At 31.0% G+C, this 25,954-nt stretch overlaps 1 protein-coding gene across 1 annotated transcript in view; it reads right to left on the bottom strand.

Moving 5' to 3' along the window:
- LOC143195952 (neuropeptide FF receptor 2) overlaps window positions 1-25,954 on the bottom strand; it is a 282,448-nt gene that overhangs the window by 115,249 nt on the left and 141,245 nt on the right. Inside the window, exon 3 of the mRNA XM_076403497.1 lies at window positions 11,512-11,709. Within this exon, the coding sequence (XP_076259612.1) occupies window positions 11,512-11,696 (185 nt within the window). The 5' untranslated portion in view covers window positions 11,697-11,709. The remainder of the gene's footprint in view (window positions 1-11,511; window positions 11,710-25,954) is intronic.

The following is a 25,954-nucleotide window of genomic DNA, read 5'->3' as shown; positions in this document are numbered from 1 at the left end:
AGATTACAAAGTATTTATCAATATCCATGGACTTATATTTTGTGAATTATATTTTCTCTGTCCTGGGTCTTTTAAAACCGGTGCCAGTAGCTGTTACCTGAACTCCGGTCTAGGGCAGCGTAAATTCTGGATAACGGCTGAGCGGGGCCTGCGCGACCACCCGCGCCCTCGACCGGTACTGGGGTTCTGAGTCCCGGCACCGTAACTAGATTCTCTCTATGGTGTATCTCCATAGCGAAAAAAGGGAAAATAAAAAACACGTAGGGGACATCACAGGACTGCACAAAACTGGGGCCCCGGGATCGTTACACCCGTACTACGGCCGCGGACCATTGACCAAAGTCTACACCCCGCAACCACAGCTCCCTTGAGGCAGACTGGGGCCCCGAGGTCATCACACCCGCGTTGTGGTCGCAGAGTATCAATCATGATTATCTTCTTTATCAATCATTATTGATCCTCCACGATTGCAACCCTCTGGGGGGTTTTGACTTGTTGAGATTAATGAGCTAATTTTAAAACTCTCCCTCCTCCTCTCAATATTTTCTCTCAAAATAGCCCTGTCAATATCCATTCGGTGTTCAATCTCACATACCGTTGATGTTCTTTTATAATTTTACTTCAAGTATGTTCTTATGCATTTTATTATATTCACAGATGATTCTGTACAAACTAGTTTACTTTAGGGAAGGGAGGTGTTAGGGAGCATCTAACATATTTTTGTAGGTAGTTGAAGTATAACTATAGTGTTGTGTTTCTTCAATATCCTTTCACTGTGGCGATTCTTCAAGAAACGAGTTTATAGCTACTAAGACTTTTTAAGATCTTGTTTTTCAATTCTGGTAGCAGATCTAATATCTTTTTATTAATGCGTCTCAAGCCTAGTTGACCACTGCCCTTTCCCTGAATCGCAACGTCAAAGAAGGTATCTCTTATTCTAATTCCTGGCTCCAAATGACAGATGTGTGGTACATACATTTGAAGTATGTGGATGGTTTTAATGGGGCGCTCAAAGCACAGAGTTAGTGTTAAACTAGTTGTGTACTAACTTCCTTATATTCACATGCAGAATTTCACATACAATATTCAAGAATGGACAATATTCTCAGTTAATTTGACATTGTTGATCCACGGTTATCGGTATATTGTTTCTATTCGGTCGTCTGGGATTTATAAGCGATTAACATGCTAAAGAAATATACAAATAAAAAGTATTCTGTAGCTCGTAAAAGATAAAGCCTCGTCACATGAAAACCTTGCAACTTACTGTATTTTCAATAAGATATTCCTTCTGATTTATTTCTCTATACATTGTTCTGATATAGACAACGTGGAGCAAAATTCTAGCTACTATTTTCATTGCCTATAACTTTGCTCACAGAAAAGATAAGTAAGCTTGGTTTTCATAAAAAGTTGATTTGGTCTTTAACTTTTTTTCGTTATGATTAAAAAATTATATTGGCCAAATGGTGACCGCGATTCGCTATGCAACTTTCGACTCTTTTAAGGCACTTTTATGACATCCTGCAGTGTCTGAGGTGGAAATTCTTAATTTCGTGACGAATATTGTCTTTAAGATATTGAATCATTTGGGATTTATTCACATAAACTTTTTATTTTAAGAAACTGAAAAAGTCTAGTGCTGTTAAATCCGGAGATCTGGCTGGCCATGCTAAATCGCCAGTTCGCGAAGTTAGTCTTCGTGGTAAAACGTCATTCAGTAATTGAATTGTTGAACGAGCTGTATATGCTGTGGCTCGATCTTGCTGAAACCACATGTCCTCTAGTCCTTGATCTTCCATTTCAGGTACAAGAAAATTTCGAATCATGTCTTGGTACCGTTCAGCGGTAACAGCTGTTACAGCAACACCTTCGTTATTTTCAAAAAAAATAGTTGTTTATATATAGTACACCACATATTGTTTTTAGTGGATGCAGTTTCATAAATTAATTGAGGATTTAAATTTAGATGAAAAATCTTCAATTTCACCAGACAGCCTTAGGATTTCATTATTGTACTCAACTCGTTGATCGGAATCTCTCGGTAGCAATTTTTGGACTAATTGAATTATGTACGGGGTGTAACTGGGAACCACGTCTCTGAATTGATGTTTCTGGAGACTCTGCAACACTATCGCGCACCAGAGCCACGTTTTCAACGATACGAGACGTCCGTTGTCTTCCAGAACGAGACATGTCTGCTGTCGTACCGTACTGTTGAAAATTTGCATGTAAACGCTAAATTGTGGTTTTGTGAGGCACTGAACGATTAGGATATTTTTGACGCAATTTCCGCTGAGTGGCAATAATGGTACGATCATTATCAATAAATGTTGTCACTATTTCAGCTCGATCTTTTGGCGTATATTTATGCATAATAAAATTTGGACGTCTAGACAACGCAATGGTTAAAGCGATACTGAGCTAAACGTCACATAACCATAACCCATAAGATGGCTTGCAATCAAAATAGTAGTTATGAATATAACTAAAGATTAATATTAGCATCATCTTGAGCAAATTATATTAATATATCAGATTTTAAAAAAGTTATAAGCAGTTATAGTTAGTATTATATTACAATGTTAAAAATCCCGTGGTAAAGTTAAGTGGTTGTTTTGTTTCAATACATTTCAAATTTTTTATTACTTTAATATTATTTAATATTAGTTTGGAATAATAGGTTTATTTTAGCTAAGTCTTCAGTCCTGTTTCTTGTTCATTGTTTATAATTTTTTGTTCATAATAGCTTTGGTATACCTGTTCACGTTTCACAGTCACTTTCATATTTTTGTCAGCATTTTATTTCTATTTCTTATCTAATTCTTTATTTTTGAGCATTTTTAGCTGATGATTGTTCATTTTCAATTGTATTTAAATAGCTTTTAATATATTGAAATCATAAGTTGATATTTATTTGTTGACCCGCAATTTATAAATTTTTGTTCATAGACTTTTCTTATAAGCCTAACGAATGTAGCTTTGAAATTGCAGAAGCACTGTTTTTCAAAATAACCCTCCAAGTAATAATTATGACTATAATATTAATATAAGTCCATTTTCAAAAATTTTCATATAGTAAACATATTTTGAAAACTTGAAAGCCTTTTTATCCGTACTATATTTTTCAAATTGGTGCCACGTTTTCGATTTATGTCAAGTAATAATATTTACGGTCTAGTTGATGCAAATGATTAATCTGGAAAATCATTTTTACTCCATGCTGATTTTTGGTTAGGAATTTATGCATCTTTAAGGTTGATTAAAGGAAACTTGTGTTTACGTTTTAACAAAATCACACCAACTATAAAATAAATCTTTTAATGGAATTTACCATATGATTAATAATGAATTATAAATCAAGACAGTTTTAAATCCAGAAAAATCAATTCGCACTCCTAATAGTTTTCATATCACTAAGTTGAGGGCCTCTATTTACTAATTAAGCACTTAAAGAAAGTATTATACCCGAATCAAATAATCTAAAAAAGGTTTTAAAAGGTTTTTCACCAGATGTTAGATTTCTGTAGTTTCAACATTCTTGTTTGCGTCTATAAAATATCCCGGTTCGAGAGCAATTCCTGTTTTCTAACTTAATAAAAGAGCTACGGGTATTTTCCCTCGTCTTTAAAGTATATATTCCTCAAAAGGAAAAAGAAGGCAATAAAACTTCTGGGCTTGAAGTTAATTTTTAACATCTTCATTGTTATAAAAGTCGCTCTTTTCTGATTGCTTTTCTGTGTAATTAAAATTGTTTAAAGATGATTAAGGCGAAACCGGTATAAGTCCTGTATAATATTATTGATGTAATAGAAGTACGTAATACAATTTTGAGTAACCCTATGAATATATAGAGTCTATTCAAAACAGCAGTAACCTAAGTCATTAATATGTGCCTGTCGAAAGTTGTAAATTCGTTTTATAGTCATACAATATTTTCCTCATCATTTTATTCTATTTAAAAGGAGATATAATGTTGTTTGACAAATTCGAACATGTAAACGTATGAGTCTGCAAAAGTCGTCCGTTTGCCAAATAGTTATATATAAACCGGTAAAAGTTGTTTTAACGTTCTGCTTTAATACATTTTAAATCGCTGCTTTTTATTACTCTGCTTTAAAATGTCGAAGCTGTTAGACAGTCAGAGTCAGATTGCGTCTGTAATCGTAAATTAATAATTTATTGTGGATATATAGTTTTTCATGCAGGAAACCGGAACGGTTATATTCCTGGTGCAGAATTAGTGTCTTCCACTAAGTCCAAGGGTAACTACCATGGAGAAATGAATCATAACTTGATTTTGTAGTGGTTTGAGAATTGGCTTCTAAAAAACTTGGAGGAACCATCAGTGACTGTTATGGACCATGCACAATATCATAGTACACTGGTGGAGAAGATTCCAACAAGTGCAACATCAACATAAAAAAATTTAAATTAAGGAATGCCTTAAAGTACATAAAATAAGTTTTGAATAAAACTAGTTGAAAAACGGACTATTTCAAATTGTTACTAGGTAAATATAAATAAAATATTTAATTGCATTTTATGTAATTCACTTTTTTAGAAATAAGCCGGAGAAAACATACATGGTAGAACAGATTCCTGAACTCTATTGGCCACAGAGTATTACGTTTTCCTCCCTCTCACTACATATTTAATCCAAATGAGTTTATATGGGCTATTGCAAGGAATTATTGCAATTGACATTCAAGTCGAGAAGATCCAAACCAGAATAGTTTGAATTTATGGATAGAAGCATTTTCGACAATAACACTTTGGGTCTGGATGAGCTCGATCAGACATATTGAAGAGGAAATTGACAAATGGTGGAATCGTGAGCATGTTATTGATAGATTGGAAATAAACAGCTTAGTTATTTAATTGACTAATGATTCTGAAAGTGAGAGTAATTGAATAAAACTTTATGAATGTTGGTTTATGATTCAATACTGGCAACTACCAAGACAAGGCGAGGAAGGAGGAAACAACTAAAGGTCAGTATATAATTAATAAACTTTAACTGTTGGAAATTGTGTTGTAGAGTGGAAAAGTTATTGTTCAGAATATATATGAACGTGTGGTTAAAATGTTTTAAAAAGGAAGGAAATAATACTAACTGTTTTGAGGATATGGCAAATGCATTAAGAAAAAATGCGGTGACTAAATCTAGTTTTATCAAGAAAGATGTATACAGGTAGTAACAGAAGAACCTAAGGAGATATACAGTAATATAAAAATGTCTTTACGAGGAAACATTATATCGAACGAAACAAGAACTTAGCTTAAAGGGTAAATATGATCTCTAATGAAAGTAAAATACATTACTCAGATATACAACTGTTATTTAGGCGAATTAGGCTTTCGGGGACCTCCACTATATAAAAAAGCCCCTAGAACTCTGCCTAAAGCAGTGTGTGGAAAGTGGAATAAAGTTCAATGTAAATATAATAAAACAACTCTAAGCTATACATTATTGTGGGAGTATAATTAATTGAAATTTTAAGTTCTTCGATAATATATGCATTAGATTTACTATAATGTTAAAATAAATTATATTAGGTAAAATTTTTGTCACATTATTTTATTTAGATTAGAAATTTTTATATATCAAAGTCAAAATGTTCTAAAACTCAGAGTTGATGCGGCAACAATGCGTCGTTTTGACGTCATCAATTCAGATCACGTGGATTCACTGCTATTTTGAATAGGCTATATGTACTTGTATATGCTAATTTAGAGATTCTTGGCTTTAGTTGAGATTGACACGGAATATAACTCGAACGCTCGATATTTTATTCAAATTGTACTTTCGTGAATCGTGAAAGTTATTATATGAGTGAAGTTATTAGTTAGTGGCTAGTGTGTTATGTAATTCGCAGTATTGATTATTTGTGACAATAATGTAATTTATAACTAATTTCAATGAATACAACTTTCACGGTTATTTTGTATATTAAAAAAATCGTTTCGAGGAATTAGCTTCAAATAATGTTGTAAATATCACGCCAAGCTTTGAAAACTTAAAAAGGTATAAATAAAATGCTAGCATAGGTATATATTATTTAGGGGGTGTCTATAAAGGGGATTAAGTAAACTAGGAGAATTAATATATATTTTGTAAGACTAAGTTTTTCTATGTTATTCTTTGTCAAAACGCATACTTTGAAGGAAATCATAAATCGATTCGACTACTTGTGAATGTACAGTTCCATCTGTTAATAATATTTTTTAGACTTTTAATTTTATGATATATATGTTTCGTAAAAAGGTGTCAATGATAATGCAAGGAGAAGTAGGAGGGAATTGTCGCTCCTTTCTATTATGTTAAATAAATCTTTCTAAAGCCAAGATGCCCAAAAGACTTTATGCTGCCCAACATGAGATTCATCAAATGTTGAGCTCCTTCAGATAATGCCAGTTTTCTGTCTATAATTTCACTATATTCAATTTATTGCATTTATTGTGTTCTGTTTTCTTATTTAATTCTTACCTTTCCCGTTATTATTAAAGTATTTTAAATTAAAAGTAATGACGTAAATATTAATGTATAAATTATAATTATTTTATAGGTCATAAACTGATGCCACCGTGGCCAAATTAACTGTTGCTTAGTTAAAGATTGTTAATAATATGAAGCATATATAAAATCCACTGATGCCAATGTCAGTGGCCCCGGATGACGGTGGTCGCTTATCTAGAGTGTTTATCTTTGGCTCATCCTTTTCTGTGAAAATTGGTTGTTCAAGAAAGTTTTCATATCGATTTCAAACCTTTAACCCTACCACCTCGACATCAAAATCTCGCTCGCTCGGAGCTTTTTTATATAAATTATTTAATTTTTTTTTAATTTGTTTTTCTTGCACCAGGGTTTCAATTTAGGCATACAATTTTGTATTTCATTTCTAAAGTGTTCTCTAGCACAGCATTAATACTTTTTTATCACAGTATTATGTAATCTCTTAAGTCAGGCATATATTTTATCTGTTTGAGTTGTTATCAAAGCAAATTAGAAATAGTACTGATTTCACTCATTAGTTCTATGCATGTTAATATCTGAATATAAATACTATAATTCTATTAATAGATAAGATGGCATGCAATGTTTTAATCAGGTTTTAGCTGCTTAACACACACAATAGGAAGTACTAACACTCTTTCGAAGTACTTAACACAAATATTCTTAATTGCACTTTCTGAGTTCTAAATAGATATCGCATATTATCATTTCATTATAGGCATAGAAGAGGAAACATGGTACCGTTAAATGTTGGTTACCTTAAATCCATATATGCCATGAAATGTGTAATTATAACTTAGATTTGTGCCCGATCAGCCAATAAATTTGATATAGTTTAAGTCCGAGTTGCTTTCGTTTTGTAAGTATGTGTTACTTGTTAGTTAAATGTCACTAGTCCTTCCATGATATTTAGAATTCATGCCAAGATATTTAGAATTCTGTAACTGTAAGTGTAACAAAAAGTCTGAGGGAGTTGACAATTATTGATGTTCATTGTTGGAAATATTCTTCTACACAAAGTATAAAGTAGATTTTGATTTATTTGTTTTTGTTAACATGTTTCTGGTCACAGTTATATTTTACTTAGGAATGTTTGGGTTTTTTTGATGCTTTTATTAGATCTTCGAGCGATCATAGAGCTATCGAGTTGTCTAAATACATTAATAGTAGTTTTTGTGGTCGGATCTGCTGATACAGCTGCTATTTTATAGAAGATACAATATCAGTGTCAGTACACTGCCTTGTGGAACCTCTGAATATATTGGATGTAATTCAGTTTGTTCATCGTCATAGTTACTAGATTAAAACCTATTGACTGGCCAGTGACCAACTTTGAGACCATCGAAGAAAATACTCAGTCTTACCTCTCCTGGTTACTGGGGACTGGTTATTCCTTGTCGAAATTTATATTGTTGCCTCTAAATATTTACAATTAAAATTACAAGAAAGTAGGATCCAAATCCGCAGCTATGGCAATAGTCGGAGGATCATCTTATCGCTTTGACCACTGCTTCGACCAATCTAGTATAACTGTATAACATATATTTAATTTGATATCTTTTTATATTATATTATATGAGTCATGTTATATTTCTGAGACGAAGAATAGTCGGTTGGTAAGTATTCCATAAGAAGTGAATTTTGGAGTTAACATCATAATCAATAATTGCTTTGTCATCAACAATAAGTAAGTGTTGGTCATTTAACCGAAAATTGTTGGCATCCATAGAACTTTCGAAGGGTTTTCGAATGGTAAAATGCATTGCAGTAAATGGATTGTGTTGTAAGGTAACTGATTTTTTTTTGAGGCTATCGGATGATTTAGACTTTAATTCAACTAGGGCTTTAATACCTATTGATCAGGGATATATTTATCTTATATCGCGTAACTGATACAGCCGTGGCTACAAAAACATTGAGTTCAGTATGGCAGCTGAAACTTAAAGGCTAATGCAAGGGTAAACATCCATCACAATTCATTATTCATAAATTAGAGAAAATTACAATTAAATTCTGATGTTAATGGTTCTAAAAATGATTAGCCAATATGTTATTACTTAAAAAAAAAAACAGTTGGCCGACCGTATTACATAACATTTATCGATACTAAGTGTTGGAGGATGCATATATTTTAATTGGCGGTATCTGAGTCATTCTTAGCTAAGAGGTACTTTTGACGTCAAGGATAAATAAATAATATTATTTCAAAAATATTTTCGAAATAACGTTATCTCTCAACACTCACCATTTTCTTTATGACCACTTAAATTAATTGCTCAAATATACTTAATTTAGTCACAATAGTACCTTAAATATGAAAACCGTATCTCTCCTGGTCTGACGCTTAATAGATTCTGCTCATATATCAGCAATTTTAAATACATAGAAGTCTAATAAACTATAAAAATCATATATTTTAAAAAAAACTAGGATAAACAATTCAATGTAACATTACAAATAAAATTACATAATATTTTGTTTTCATAAAAAATATTTACATTTACATTTGTCCCACATATCTTGCACCTCACCCTAATTGCTTTTTGTATTCTTTTAAAATTGGTTATCTTGGATTTTGATTTTTTTTCTGGGTATCTTAGCTTATTATTTTATTAAAATTTTATTTCATTATATTTAAAGCTTAAAATTATTATCTTAGTGTTATTAACGGCTGTCTGAAGAGTTTTCTTAAATAACCCCTCTCCTCCGTGTTTATTATTGCTCCTAATCACGTATAAAACAGGATAAATTCAATAACTTGACTGGCCATCTTCTAGATATACAGGAATGAGTGGTTTCAATAAAAATATATATAATTGTATTAAATTTAAGTCGTCTTAACAAGCGAGTATCTCTTAATTTATAATAACCTATTTGGTGTTAATACTTATAATAATATATAAACAATTGTCAAATGGCTATTTCGCTAACTTACCTGTCCAATTCGATGGTTATGACATCTCTGTACATAGAATAACTTTTCTCTATGGTATTATTTTTTATATATTTTAAAGTCTCCTTTTACCAACTATGGGTTTATCTGGATTGGACCTACAGTTTAACTTGAACTCCGAATCAATCTATTGTATTGTTATTAGTGTTTAGAATATTTAAAATCAATCGGTATATACAGATTCTAGTCATGCATAGCTCAAAGTCAAATATTCGGCATTCATTTGTTTTGCCGAAGTCCTTCGTACATTCGCAGAAACTTATGGAAATTTTGCTCCGTCGTGTCTCAGTGATCGGGTTTGGATTCAAGATTTAAAGGTAGTGATTTTGAGGTCAGTAACAAAGAACGGCATAAATGATCAAAAAAGTTAAAACAATTAAATTATTACATATATAGGACAAAATCCAGCTCAAACCCTCAAAGTTTATCCAGATATTTAAGTAGTTAAGGAACAAATTTATTACAAACTTTTACTCGAGGTGGAAGAGTTTAAAAGAGATAGAGAGAAAATGGCTAGCATATGAATTGACTGAAATTGCCATTTCGAACTGTTTCAATATCGCGTTTTTATTAATTGCCAACAAAAAGGAAAGTTCTCTGTGGAGTATTATGATTGAAGATGAAAGTGGATGGAAGTGGATATTTTACGATAATTTACATTGGCGAAGGGTCATCGGTTAGTTCAGGTACATATTGCGGGACCAGTAAGGTGTAGGGTATCGTGAGCTGATAAAACCGAATTAAAATGTTACGGCAAATGTCTATTACAAGAATAGATGGATGATTGGATAACTGCCAAACCATATTATTAGAAGAAAGAAAGAGAGTTTGCAGAGTTTGCAGAAATTGGCAGAAAAACATGTAATTGATTGCACTTTAGTTGAAACTGGGTTTGATTATATATTCTACCTATTGATTATAATATATATTCTACCAATTTCTTTCCTGAAATTATTATAATTCATGAAGGAACTTAATATTTACAAAAAAAAGATCTTTTATTTATTAAGTTCTCTGGTCGTATTAAATTATATGGGCTTTAATTTTTTGTATTTTATTTTTTGCATTAAAGAATATTATTATTAATGACCTTTTTTAATAAATATTTTTAGTAAAATATATTGCGACTGAGGTACAGAAAGCCTCTGATTAATTATTCGCATTTAATTAAATACGTTTTATATCTCTTTAGCTCTTTATCGGTAGGAAAATAATATTTAATGTAAAATATTTAATAACATGTAGGGAATTTTGTCCAAATATTACGTTAGATAGCATATTTCAGCCTTATAACCTTTCTTATATATTTCGGTATCATAACGTAGCAAAATTATTACAAAAAGAGGCTTTCTAAAATCGTTATATCAACTTTACGTTAAAGAAAAAATAATTTCAGAAACGTATAAGTTTTTATTAAATAAATTTTCTAGAGCTTTAGCCACATATAGAGGATGAACAAAATATTATGACCAATTGTTTTATATACAATATTTATTTAATAATAAGGTGCTGAGTCACTATTTTGGTTTAAAAGAACTGCAGTTATTAGCGGTATAGATTCGTGAAGGGTTTAAATATTTTTAAAAAATGTCCCATTCCTGTACCAAAACATTCGCCAGTAACTTCAATGATATTGGAGATTAAAATCTACACTTCAGTCTTTGCTCTAAACCTCCTCATGACGATTCAAATACATTATGGTCCGGTGAGTGTCCCAGGTTACGGTAAGGCTGAATTTTCTTTGCTTTGTATATGGACGCATTATCATCTTCGAATATTGTAGTATTTGGCAATATGTTAGTTATAGTAACAACTTTATCATTGAGGATGTCGAGTTATTTATTTGGTTTTATGATCATTGTTTCTATTTTACTGATCGCTATTTTTAACCGTCGCAGAACAAAGCGTACAATGCACTGAAATATGACCTATAAGTCCTGGAATGCAAACTAAACAAGACATAAGCGTCGTAATATTTACATGAAGGTTCATATTATTTTCTCTATGCCTTATGGACTATATAATTAGTTGTTCAACTTACTTTTGCATGAATTTATCTTTGAAGACGGTAACGATGACCAGTAAGTTGGCGAAGAGTGCGGTCACAAAAACTGCTGCATACAAACCGATGACTACGAAGTGATTCTGTTCAAATAATTCAATAATTTTTTCTTCAGTGAACAAGTCGCCCCTAGCGACATTCAGATGTTCCACACTGGAATTCATCACTGTTGCATTTCTGTAACAATAAATAAAACGTTAATATTATATAACCGAAATAAGTTAAATAATATATGGAATCCAAATAAATGATTTACAAGTACTTAGTGATACTACTATTGGAACTGTAACAGTTTTGAATTAAGAAAATGGGGATTCAAAGGTTTTGGACATTGAAGGTTCAAATATTGGGTAGATAAATCAAAACAAATGCTCACACGTTTATTTTCTTGAGAATTAAAATGACTGATTTATTGCTGCACATGCGAAGAAAAATTAATATATTATCAGTTGATAATATGATAATAAGAACTGATATGTAATAATTCTATTACATTTGAGTAGTGACTGCTTTACTCTATGATAACATAACACCTGTTCTATATTTTTATTATTACGAATGTAGTTAAAATATGATCGAGACAAATAATCTGACAATTGATGCCGGTTTCGAAGAACCTTTGGGCAACTTGGACAACCACGTGCTCACGAACTCCTCCACCTCACAGTCGGCGTTGAATATTTGATTTGCGAGGGCTTTTTTCAGTACTCCAAACATTCAGTACCTCCCATCTTAATTCTGATATTGTATCGAGCGTGAGATGCTCGGAATAAGGGACTGCGTTATCCTGGAGGCTCCTCCGTTTCTAGCGATAAGTGGGTTTCACGTGTAGTTTTGGAAGTTAGGGTAGTATACAGCATTAGTGGTATGTTGGATGCGCAGGAAATGGACGTACAGCACGCCCCGACGGTCCCAGAACATCGTACAAAAAACCATACCCCCGGACCTGGTTGTCTTCTCTTTGACTGGCGCCCCTTCCTCCTTCTTCCTCCACTCTTTAGATGACATCTTGCTTTCGGGAGTATAATAGTGTACCCTCGTCTGTACGAGGTATGTCTCGTCTGTAATAACTCAACCACCAATTCAACCACCTAAATTTTGCTCGAAGTTCAAGAGTTTAGGAATCCATCTTACCACTATTATGCGATATTGATAGTGTTCGTTGTTGATAGACTCTGCACTACCAATATTGATGTCGAGTTCAGCCGAAATGTCTCGAACATTCATTCTACGGTCCTTCAAAATGTTGTTCTACGCGGCGAATATTGTCTGGTGTGTTGCTGGTTCGCGGTCGACGATCATGCGGCTCATTCTCCTTTTAACGTCTTGTTACACTAAAAAACGAATGACAATACGTTGCGCTACGGCGGTCGGCACCTGACTTTCACTCATGGTCGTAGCATGTGCGTGAAATATGCGCTCCCGGCGAAAACTTTATCACAGTGTTTGTAAGGGACCCAGCTATCACATACTCAAGCCATGACCTACTAAACATACATGCGCGCCATCTACAGCGTTTGTCTCCATCATATTTGGACCACCCTCGTATTATTATTTTATATATTATTATTTGTAGTTTAAAAATATTTGGACAGAATTGATAATGTTATATTTCAAATCAAAAGTGAGAACTACTTTTTATGGTTATGGTGAACTAAGTGATTTTAGAAACTGATGAATTTTAGATGACAGTAACAGAATAACAAAAATATTAATTTATAATAATAATGTACGATAAAGGGATTCTAATCACATTTATTGCTAAGTTGCAACAGAAAATTTGAATCGCCATATTAGGTTAAATACAAAACAAGAACTGTTACGAAACATCGACGTCATTTTGGGTTTCCTAACCATGACTTCCACATTCCATTGTTTGATTGAGGTTTAAACTTCTTGGTGTGCTTCGATTTTATTTGAACTATCTATCTTATATTTTGGAGTTATAATATTGGTTTTGCTTTAGTAGAAAACAGTAGGAATAATTGGAATAGATATAATTTTAAGACAAATAACACATATCTCACTGGATTTTTTGCATCAAATCGTTAATATTACGCGAATGAAGTTTAAAAACATTTTTATTAACCTGCGTTATCATAAACTCTTATTATATAATGAAAGAATGTGTTGCTACTGTTAATGTTAATTTTAGATCTTTGCGATCACCGTATTCCCATAATTTAGTTAATATTTGTAAATAGTAATTAAAAACAATTATAACTTTTATTATATTGATAATGGAAAGGGTTGAATACCGCTATAAAAGATAGCTATGAAAAGTGGTAGAAATTCAAAGAATTGAACTAATTTAATATTTTTATCTATAGTAATTTTAAGATGCAGGTGCAAAAATATTTAACAGGGCTACCAAAATGGTACTATTTTATAGCTGTTAGTAACTAAAATACAAAATGTTTAAATTATTTACATTTGATGAATAATTTAAACTTGCTTCACTAATATATTTATATATATTTACTAGCTGACCCGGCAAACATTATTTTGCCATGCAAATAAATTCTAGAGATTTTCTAGTGCAGAAAGAAATTAACTAACTTATTGGAAGTGTGTAAGGATGTAGTATATGAGTGAAAAGACCTGGAGAGCTGTGAACGATGAGGGAATATAAAAATAACAAAACACCAAACATTAATTTTTTATAATTTATTATAATTTACTACTGAATATGCATAAAAATTTTCTTGAAAATCGGTCAAGCCGTTTCGGAGGAGTAGGGGAACGAACATTCTGACATGAGAATTTTATATATAAGATAAAAACACACAGGGGTCAACATAAGGTCATACAATACATATGTAAGTACCGTACTAACTACTTGAAACTCTTATTACAGACATATACCAGACCACAAAAATCACATTTCTCAACCAAATCAGTTGACCTTAGCCAGGTGAGATATAATTCATTGAGTTATTTGATGTATAAGAAACTACATATTTAATTATACTAGATTTTTATAATATAGTCATGACGGAGTTTAATTAATGTTTTAAGCCAATTTTCTTCTATTTGGTGGGTATATAAAACATATAAGAATATATGCTGACTTCATGCACACTTGTAAAGCTAAACCTATTACTCAAGTACACAAATAAACAAAACAAATAAAATCTAACCTCAAGTTTTTTCGGGAGTTTTATTTACAATATCGAAATTATACCATATCTTGGGGTTCTCGCCTTGCAAGATTTAATCTCATTTCTCTTAACTTTTTTCTGCCTTGAAGCGAAAATATACACCTGAAAATATACAGCTTTTAGCGAAGTATATTGGGGAATCTTACACCACCGATACATATTAAAATTCCACCGATTCATATCACAAACATTTTTAAAATAATATATAAAAGAGTAGAAAGGAATCCTTGGTAAATATTATGGACGGATGGCTGTTCTTATTTAAGCATTGGTATATGCACTTTAAAGGATTCTTTGTGACCAAAGTTTATCATATTGCATAATCAGATTATTACGTTTCTGCTGTAATAACAATTTACTTTATTCTAGTGTTCGATACAAACGCATTAACGGAAATTTATAACGATTACCCAAAATTGTTTTGTTTAGATTGAACTTCCAATTTTGAGTCAATTTGCACATTTTCGAAGTTATGATTAGAAATTCTTCTTTTTCATGCGAACTTTACCTATCTCAAACTTTGAAATCATCTATAACAGGTTCTCCTAGTTTAGTAATTTCTTGTTAGATCTTTATACAAATAGCAACCGATGCACACACTTCTAGATTCATTTAAAGCCAAAAGAGTCCTCGCAAATAAAGTATATCCAGCTCAAGACATTAAAAAACAATTCTCATATAAAATAGCTGAAAAATGTTTTAATATTTTTTCACCCAATACATTATATGGAAATAAAAAATAAATAAATTAAAGTGAAAAATGGGCACATTCGAATATTATTTTATAAACATGCAATTTGCTGCTATATCTTAATTAGTTATGTATTTCAGTCCATTTAAAACGTACATTTTTATCGTTTTATATCATTCAAATCTAATTCATGATTAGTATTTTAACACATTTTATTATGCAAATAAATCGACGAATAAATTATTATTTAAATTAGGCGTTAAATGCTAATTTCTCCAATATATATCTTAGGGTATTAATAAGATTTGTGTTGTATGTATATACTGATTTAAGTGAATATTTACATTTTTGATATTTGGTTAGGATAATTACGTTATTATATTGATTTAAGAAAGTATATACGGTGAAAGACAGAGATTAATACGAAATATATTTTAATTGCATATATTAAAATTTTAGTATCTAAACAAATCAGGCCGTATTATTTTAGCTACTATCAAAATAAAGTCTAAATTTCAATCTAAATAATGATATATTTTATACCAAATTTAATCCTTCAATCCTTACAGCTAAAATGGTCATCTCATCTATAAATAATTATAAGTTTAATTAAAAGCGCCATATATAAAAAGGGTAGGAGTTTCACTAAATTTTCATATCGTTGACGACCAAATCTCTCTAGTCAAAATCTGTTCAGATTGGGATTTCTGTGATCTTAATATTGAGCTTGATGTGTTTGTATGTATATGATATAAATTTTCGAAAAAAAAAATGATATAAAATTTAGATTGAATTTAATTTCAAAAAAATATATGTTATACGTTTTAATTTACTTTTTAATTTATTTTTTTTATTATATTTTTTTTATTATAATATACTATATTATAAATATTATATTCTGCCAGAAAATGATTTATATTGCGTTGCTGCGTAGGGAACAATCGATTGAAGAGGACTATCGATTATTAAGTATTTCTATATAGAGATTATGAAAGAGAACTTTTCTAAATATCCAATTATCTTTTATCAGTATAAAATAGTTTGTGAAACTATCGTTGAATGCTTGAAATAATTTATTAATAATTGGAGGATTGTGATCGCCTTTCAATAAGGCGTGTGAAAGAAAGTATAAGAATAGTCGACCGAAATCCGACAGAAAATATCTCGTTTTTTCAAACAAAATGCGCTCATCTATTAAATAACGAAATGCGACCATTTTTATCTATATATTTTGGATTCGGACAAAATCCTGCTTAATTTTGCTGCCCGTTTCTTAAATAAAGGCTCATTTGTATAATATAATTTCGAGATAATTGGTAACAAAATATTTATTGAGATTTTGTACTTTCATTATTATGTTATTCTTAGTTAATTATTGGTTCTTTATTAGGAAACTCATTCAAATGTTGATTATTAATGATATTTTTATATATATGTGACGGGTTATGGTTGAACAAATAAATGAAAATATCCTCCATTGATGACTAGACTATTACGCCCGAATATTTATTGGATGAATTTATATGCTACGTGTTTTATAACAATATATGGTATATATATATTAAAAAAATAAATAAGAGAAGAAAAAATTAATTCGCAATGTAACATGTCAATTGAAAAGTCCTCGGCCTGACACATAAATGGCGCTAAGAAAATTAAATCCATATGTTTTTAGTTAGCCCTAACCCTCAAAAGACGCGTTTATAAATTTGACAGCTGTCGCATCATTAGTTGTGAATTATAGCATTTGGAGTAAAGCAACTTTTGTTATTGTGAAAAAAATGGATATAAAGGAATTCGCGTGTTGATAAAATATTGCATTTTGAAGGGAAAAAATACAGTTGAAGCAAAAACTTGGCTTCATGCGGAGTTTCTGGACACTGTCCGAGGAAAATCAACTACGAAGGATTGGTATGGTAAGTATAGACGTGGTGAAATTAGCACCGAAGACTGTGAACGCAGTGGACGCCTAAAAGATGATGTTATCGACGAAAACATTTAAAAAGTCCACAAAATGATTTCGAATGACCATACATTGAAATTGAATGAATTAGCAGACACTCGAAGGATATCAACTGAATGTTTAGATCATATCATTCACGAATATTTGAGTATGAGAAGGCTTTGTGCAAGGTGGGGGCCTTGAGAGCTAACTTTTGACCAAAAACAACGACGAGTTGATGATTTGGAGCCGTGTTTGAAGATGATCAAGCTTAATAAACCCGAATTTTTGCGTCGATATGTGACAATGGATCAAACATGGCCCCATCATTTCACTCCGTAGTCCAATCAACAGTCATCCGAGTGGACTGAACACGATGAACCCGCTGCAAAGCCTGGAAAAACGCAATAGTCGTCTGTCAAGGTTATGGCGTCTGTATTTTGGAATGCACATGCAATAATTTTCATTGACTACTTTGAAAAAGGAAGGACCATTAACAGTGACTATTACATAGCGTTGGACCATTTGAAGCACGAAATTGCGCATAAAAGGAAGTGCTGCTTCAGCAAAACAATGCACCGTGTCACAAGTCAGTGAAAACGATGGCAAAAATCTATAAATTGGACTTCGCATTGCTCCTTCATCCACCGTATTCTCCAGATCTGACCCCCAGAGACTATTTTATGTTCTCAGATCTCAAAAAAATGCTCACTGTGAAGAAATTTTCCTCGAGAGAAGCTGAGAATCGATCGCCGAAACTGAGGCCTATTTTTAAGCAAAGGTCAAATTGTACTACAAAAATGGTATCGAAGTTGAAGGGTTGCTATAATCAGTGTATTGTTGACGTATATTAAATGTCAAGTATATTTTTTTGATTATATTTAAATTATTAATTTTGAAGATGAATTATTCCGAAAAGCAATGTGATGTTTCAAGTCATGCTACACTAGAAGTATTTGAAAATATGAAGCATCCCTTTAATAACATTGCTTAGAGTAGCTTACAAGAATGCGACCAGTATATAAGTTGAAAAACATTACTTATTATTTTATGAAACTAATACTCAATATAAGCTATGACTAATAACCGAGCCTACTATACTCGCGCAATGTTGCCGCATATATCAGAGCACATCTTATATGGTGTCTATATATTTTCGGTTGGCCCCCTTACGGTCAATTCTCGAACCTAAATCTATATATAAATTTTAGCAAATAAATGTATATACTCCGAATCGCAAACAAAAACTAAAAAAAAATGGGGATTCCAACCCGAGCTCCGATTTTGGATCTCACGTTGTTAATCGGACCTCTGGTTGTACATAGTTTATCAAAAACAGTCCCACCTTGTAGTACATATATACATATATACATATATACATATTTATATATATACATATATCTTTATATATATATGTATATATATATATATATATATATATATATATATATATATATATATATATATATATATATCTTTATATATATATATATATATATATATATATCTTTATATATATATGTATATATATATATATATATATATATATATATATATATCTTTATATATATATATATATATATATATATATATATATATATCTTTATATATATATATATATATATATATATATATATATATATTTATATATGATATATATGAAATGTTTTTGGGCTCATATAGTAATTACAATTGTGTTTATTTGTAAGTTTTTATATTAGGCTATTAGCAAAATTTAAAAAGACAATCAACTGACAAGTAGAAAAACCTATTTACCGAACGTTAAAAATGTTAGTAACCTCTAATTTGTTGACTAATTTTAAGTTGCGAGATAGGGTCCTTTAACTCTTAACTGATATACAGTTCGGTATCTCGCTTAAATTTTATACCATAAACGATTAATTTACATTACTGAAAAACAATAGATTTTGATGCTTTTTCAGCCTGTATAATTATATACTAATTATAATTCATTATTGCCATAATATTTCAGACATATGAAATACACAATATATATTATTTATACTATCGACCAAGTATAATATGTTATAATACGTATAGTAGTTTATAGTAGGATAATTAGTGTCTAGAAAAGTCTCTTGTAATTGTATCTAGTGATACCTCGTAACGTTTTTCACCTAGTAACACCTATGTGCTTTTCATACAGGTGTTGTCTGCAATAGCATTTGTACGAATTCCATACATCTTCTTATCAACTTTACATGCTAACATATCATATTTTCATTAAATAACCACTAGGAATGATAATATTGTAGGAATGTTCGTCTGGTCGGTCGGTCGGAATGTGTGGTTGGCAATGCGATGTTTGTCCGAAAGCTCACTACTATTTTGTGGAAGGAATTCGCACGGGAACTGAAAACACTGGTTGAATAAAAATTTGTTTATTGCGATATATATACATGTGGTCGATGGGAGAACGGACAGGATATTAGGTTAGGTAAAGAAAGTACGGTAGCGCTGTGGAAGTGGTACTGTTACAAAAGGGTAAAGAAAAGAAAAAAGATCGAGATTTCGTCGTGGTGGTCTTTTATAGCTGGGAACTGCATGGTACCAATCCACCAACATATGCAACCTTTGACTTTGTTGTAGGTGAATGCGTGTTGGCCTAAAGGGTTGTAGCGGTCGCTACAGTATTAATATTGATTTATACAAATTTAACATATCGTATGAAACAATATTGGGTACCTAGTTATGTCTTACATTTTCTGCAATTATGTGAGCATTGAAAATTACTCAATCGTGGCAATTTGGTCGGTATTGTTACATCTAGAACATATTAGAATTTTTATTCATATAATAAGTTAATTTTGTACCAGTGACAAATAATAATATACAAATTGTTATTTACTGAATATACTTCCTGCAGTTAATATATATTCCTAAACTCTATTTGTCGTCTTAAATTCGCTATAATTTGTTCATCACTAGGATTACGAATAAAAAATATTATTTTATTATTTGTTTCTGCATTTCATCCAATTCTCATATATAAGAAATCACATTTACATCATATATAAGAATAATCTCCAAGTGCCAATTAGCAAATAAAAAGCATAACCAAATGTACATATACATGTTGTCGTAAGTCTCACATCAAAACGGACCAACCTTATAGTTCATTTTGTTCACTTCCATGTAGTGTATAAGTATCGCAATTTAAGCTACAAGATAACCAAAGATGGATTGAAGCTGATCAAAGTACCTTATCTATAAACTATTAGAATTAGGAAAAAGATATGCTTTGAAAAACACCTCCAGTTCTTAATTAAAAATTCCTGAAATACGCATCGCGTAAAAGGACCGAAGTTGTAGTCTAAACTATAGTAGTCTATTGGAATTTTGATAGCAACTGGCAGTTAAGGGTGTGAGGCCACCAAAGGCAGATCGCAGTAGCTCAGTTGATCAGCTGTGCCCTATTGAAATTTGGAGGCATTCAATCATGGGATATTAATTATTAAAGGAAAATTGGCGGACAACAGTCATACAGTTTTCTAGATTGGGAAACTATTACGTACCTTGTTTTGGTCGTTTTATCAAGACATATATTATATAACGCGATTAGTGTGGCACTGGATATTCTAAGAATGCGGTCTTGTGTTTAATGTTGTGTGAATACTACGTTACACTATACCTAAAAGATTTTATTTGTATGTTTTTGTATGAAACCCTACACATTTTATAACTTGTATATGAAATATCGCTAGTCTGAATTAATTCCGTTCCCAACCCAATCAAAGAGAAGTTAAAATCAATAAAGTCTCATGTAGATAGAACAAAAGATCGTATTAAAATACAAAATTGAAATTTAATAAATTCTTAAAAAACATGTTGACCTTATATTTAATATATTTTAAGGACAGCTTTTGCTATATATGCCCTAAAAATGAAAGCATGTAAAATCAGGAGCTGGTTCAAAAACGTGTAATTTTTAACTTCATTATATTATTAAAAATAATTCGCACGGATAATGTAAAGGAACGTCAAGGCTTAAATAAAAACGTAATAAATTAAAAAGATATGACGGTGGCTTTGCCGAAAAGGTTGCCAGGAAGTGAATGCGGATTTATGGACCTAGGGGCACCGGCCGACATGTCCTCCCCTGGATTTCGCTTAAAGCGTTTTTACGGCTTTCGTTTATTTTCGCTTGCTCTCTAGATTATTTTAGTTCGCGTAAATAATAGGCATGCCTTGATGAGAATGGACGAATACTTTTCCGATAAAAAACACAAAAGATATATTTTTAAATTACATGTGTATGTTTAGAATTTGTTTTGTTTACTTTGTGTTTCTGCTCAATTTTTTTGTTGGCTTTACGTATTACTGAATATAAAATGGGGAATTTATATTAGCATAAAATATTTCCGGACTGAGCTGTCACATATATAATATTGACCTTGAAAAATAGTTTATTGAAAGTTAGATATTCTTAAGAACATGATGGAAGTAGGTATCTTACGAATTTTACGTTACATGTATGTATTTATTTACTAATTTATATATTGTTGTTTTTTAAAATTTAGTTACAACTACGCAATATTTTAACAAAATCAGCTAATAGCAGGAGAAAATATACCACCGTTTTTGGATTTTTCTTAATTATATATTACTGTGTTTACTCAATAACGAAAGCATCCATAGACAATGAGCTAATTTTTTTCATAAACACATATTTATATGTACAATGCCATGAAATGTCTTTGGGTTCATATACTAATTACATTTATGTATATTTGTAAATTTTTTATTAGGCTATTATCAAAAATTAAAAAGAGAAGCAATTGACAAGGAAAAAAACCTATTTACTTATTAATAATATGTTAAAAAAAATAATGATATAATAAATTATTAATTAATATTAAAATAATTTTCAGAGCGTTGGAAATGGTCATGGTGAATGAGTGGATGAAGTGAATTGCATTTATGAGAGAATTTTTTTTACACAAATTTGAAGAAAAAGGTAACTGAAGATCATCGAATGCTATGGGAAGCTCATGGCAACCATATTCCATCAATTGCAACAACTGGTTTTGATGCTTTAAACATGATGATTTTGATACTGAAGATAAAGAGCGTTTTGGGCAATCAGAAAAGCATGTGTCCATGCGAAGGTTTTAGCGTCAATCAAAAACGAGGATTTGAAGGCATTATATGATGATGATTCATGTAAAATGTAAAAAGAATATGCAGATTTGTTGGAAGGAACAAAAGAATCCAATCGTTGGAAGAAGATAGAAAGCACCTAAAAGTTTGAATATTTTAGGCCGTTTGAATTGAAGCCAAGATACCTTGAAAACTAATTTATAGTCCTATATTTTGAGCCTTTTCAGTTGCTGGGGTCAGTTATAGCGATTAAAACCCTAGAGAGTAATATAAGTTCCTTACGCTTTTATTTATAATTACTTTATTTTCTAGGGAAACCGTATAAATAATCAGGTGACACTAATACTAGATCAATAGTGTAAGGGTCGAAACTTTAATACTCGTAAAATCTGTTCAAGGGTAGGGTACTATATAAAATTAAGTTGAGAACTTAGCTAGAGGCTACTGGGTTTCAGTAAGTTTATATAAATATAGTGTGGAAATTGAAATGAGTTATAGATAAGAGCATATTATGTAGAAATATATTTTGATAAATTTAGTGAACGCTAGTGTTTGGCTGGTTTGTAATTGATTGGGTCAAGTAAAAAGACCATCGGCTTTAACGGCTTTAATGAATAGTATCTCGCCCTCTAAAATTATGATTGGTTTGCTTAAAAAAATTCCAATTTGTTGTCAATTTTGTTGGAGTTTTTTTGCTAAAAATCGACACCTGTGAAGATAAAATTGGTTTATGTTAATCATAAAACACGAACATTGAGTTTTCTTTTCGAAAATGCATGCCAGGTGATTAAAATTGTGAATGGTTAAACATTGAATAATATTGATACTGTAACAGCAAATAACATGTGGTTTTGATTAGAACGATTCGGTTAATCTTACAGGTTATTTCGACGCAGAATATGCACTACGCTCTGGAAAATTAATTGTCGAAATTGTGGATGAAATCGCGGAAATGATCGAGTCCGATCATCATATAAGTATTTTTTATAATAAGCCCAGGAGCTAATCATTTTGACCATTTAGGACCATTTGAAAAATGGTGAATAGGAAAAGAAGCAGGGTGTATGGTTATTATCTCACGAGTTAAAATACCAACATTACCAAAAAATCTCAATAACTGAATTTTCGGTTATGAGTCAAAATAAAAGTAACTGATTTTTTGGAGTAGGTGATGATTGGTGACGAAAAGCGGATCCCTTGTGGCAACTTAAGGCGAAATGTGATTTGCTGTGTGTTTTTCTGGAATTGGCAATCATATACTACGAGTTGATTTTCTACTACCAAGTTCTTAATTCGAATATGAACAATTCAACCGCCTGAAGAAAGCAATCGTACAGAAGTAGCCAACTAAGATAATTAGTACAAGAATTGTGGTTAGTTAAGTCAATGCAAGACTACATCGATAATGATTCATTAAAAGCTTGGTTGAGATGTTATTATTGTCTCGATTCAACACCAAGTGATTACCACCTGTTCCTACACATGCTGAAATGTTTTGATATTAAAAAATAGCTTTAAGACAGCTTTTAAAAGCAGACTATCTTCGATTTTGCATAATCGCGACAAGTGCTTTTATGAGAGAGCAATAGGGGATTTACATGGCAACAAGTTGTTGAACAATATGGCGCATATTTGACCTAAATTGGATCTTTCTAAGATTAAACAAAAAAATTAATTTCATTAAGAATATTAAGAATATTATTTTGAAATAATATTCTTATTCTCGGTGACCGTAATCACCAAGAATACAAATTATACACAATAAAACAAATATATAACCACACAGCCATTTTAAATCTTGACCAATTATTCGAACGTTGATTAATATAATAAAAGTAACATTTTGTCTGATATTTTTGGATTCGTTGTTGGGCATATAAAGCGCCATACTAGCTAGCAATGAAACAAAAGCACATTCGAACGGCGTTCAAATAATATTTTATAATAATAATAATTATATTAATAATAAAATTTTATATATGGTTTTTATACTATTACTATATAGTACACTTCAGTATATCTCTGTATGACTCTGAATGAAGATAGGAGACCAGATAATATTAAGAATTTGGTTATTGGCTAAGATGAAAATAGGTGAATTAATGAACGAATTGTATGTTCCGACCAATTCACTAGATTTACTAAGAATTGAGGGGTAATAATATAATTCAATAATTATTTCCATAGCAGTCCTGTAATAGGATCCATATGTTAGAAAATCGTGGAAACAAATATAGTCCCATCAAGGAAGATTATAGTCAATAATAAAATATATTGTAATTTATGATTATAATAACGAACGTGTGTGCGCTCTGAATGTATAATATACTTTAAAGCTTTCATTCGACATAAACCACATTATCTTCTTTTAAAGAAAATGCCTGGTACATATGAAAGTCATTTTGCGGCCACGTTTGATAAATCAGTTAACATTAAGTCTCAATTTATTTTAGCTATATGAAGTGTCGGCTAAATTGAGTTCCTAAAGATGTAATTCTAAAGTTTATTACGTAGAGAGAGCCGCAAAATATCTTTTACACGAAATTTGAATGTACTGCGGAATGCATGTTGAAATTTGTTATTTATTTACTTTTTGATTACCAAGACGACACCTCACCATGTTGTTTGTTGCGATAACAAAATTATAATGAAATTAAATTTAACGGAGAAACGTGTAAACAACGAAAATTGTTTTCCTCTTGTTTATGGTATTAATCGGGGGAAATTAGCTTTTATCAGTTATTCAAATCAGGAAAATAATTAAAGAAATTAACTGTTCGCGTGATATTCTTTCACTGGGTTTGTTTTCTAAGCTTAATTTTTGTTCCTTATTTGCTTGTTATTACTTCATGGTTAGCTATATGAATTATGAAACGTATCGAATTTAAAAACCAAAAGATTTAAATTAGTGCTCCAAAAAGTGTATTGTTTTATTGGAATTAAGTGGTGACTTATTGAAATTACTGTGCAATTGACATTGCCGGTTCAATGTTATTCTAATATAAAAGAAATCATTATTTTTAGAAATATCTGATCAATTGAAAAGTCCCCGATCCATGATGTTGCAGATATTTTATTTATGGTGTGAAATTATCACTTCCTGTCTGTTATGTGTTATGCTGTTAATATACTTGTAGAATTGTTAAGTACCTTGTATGGCTGGTTATTGTCAGAAATACTCTAAATAAATACGTAGTTGATAATTTAAATTTGCAATTTACAATGCATGATAATTTTGTTTATATTATTCCACTTATTGCAATAAAATTTGTTATGCGATATATTATTTCAATATTTCTGCATCACTGATATACTCCGAGCAATTATAAAAACCAAAACAAATAATAAATCACAAAACTTCAAGAGTTTTATTATCAATTTTTTACTCGCTTTCTATTAACTGATGGTACATTTGTACTATTTTAAATCTTTATTTCTTTAGACACCTTCTACTTTTGTTATTCTTTTTAGATACCTTATTCTTATTTTTACTCTCATCTCCGAACA

This window comes from Rhynchophorus ferrugineus, unplaced genomic scaffold, assembly GCF_030347505.1.
Source record: "Rhynchophorus ferrugineus isolate W39M unplaced genomic scaffold, kcgeb_rfMv2 rfM4, whole genome shotgun sequence".
Lineage (NCBI taxonomy): Eukaryota > Metazoa > Arthropoda > Insecta > Coleoptera > Curculionidae > Rhynchophorus > Rhynchophorus ferrugineus.
This window is presented reverse-complemented; position numbering and strand designations above follow the sequence as displayed.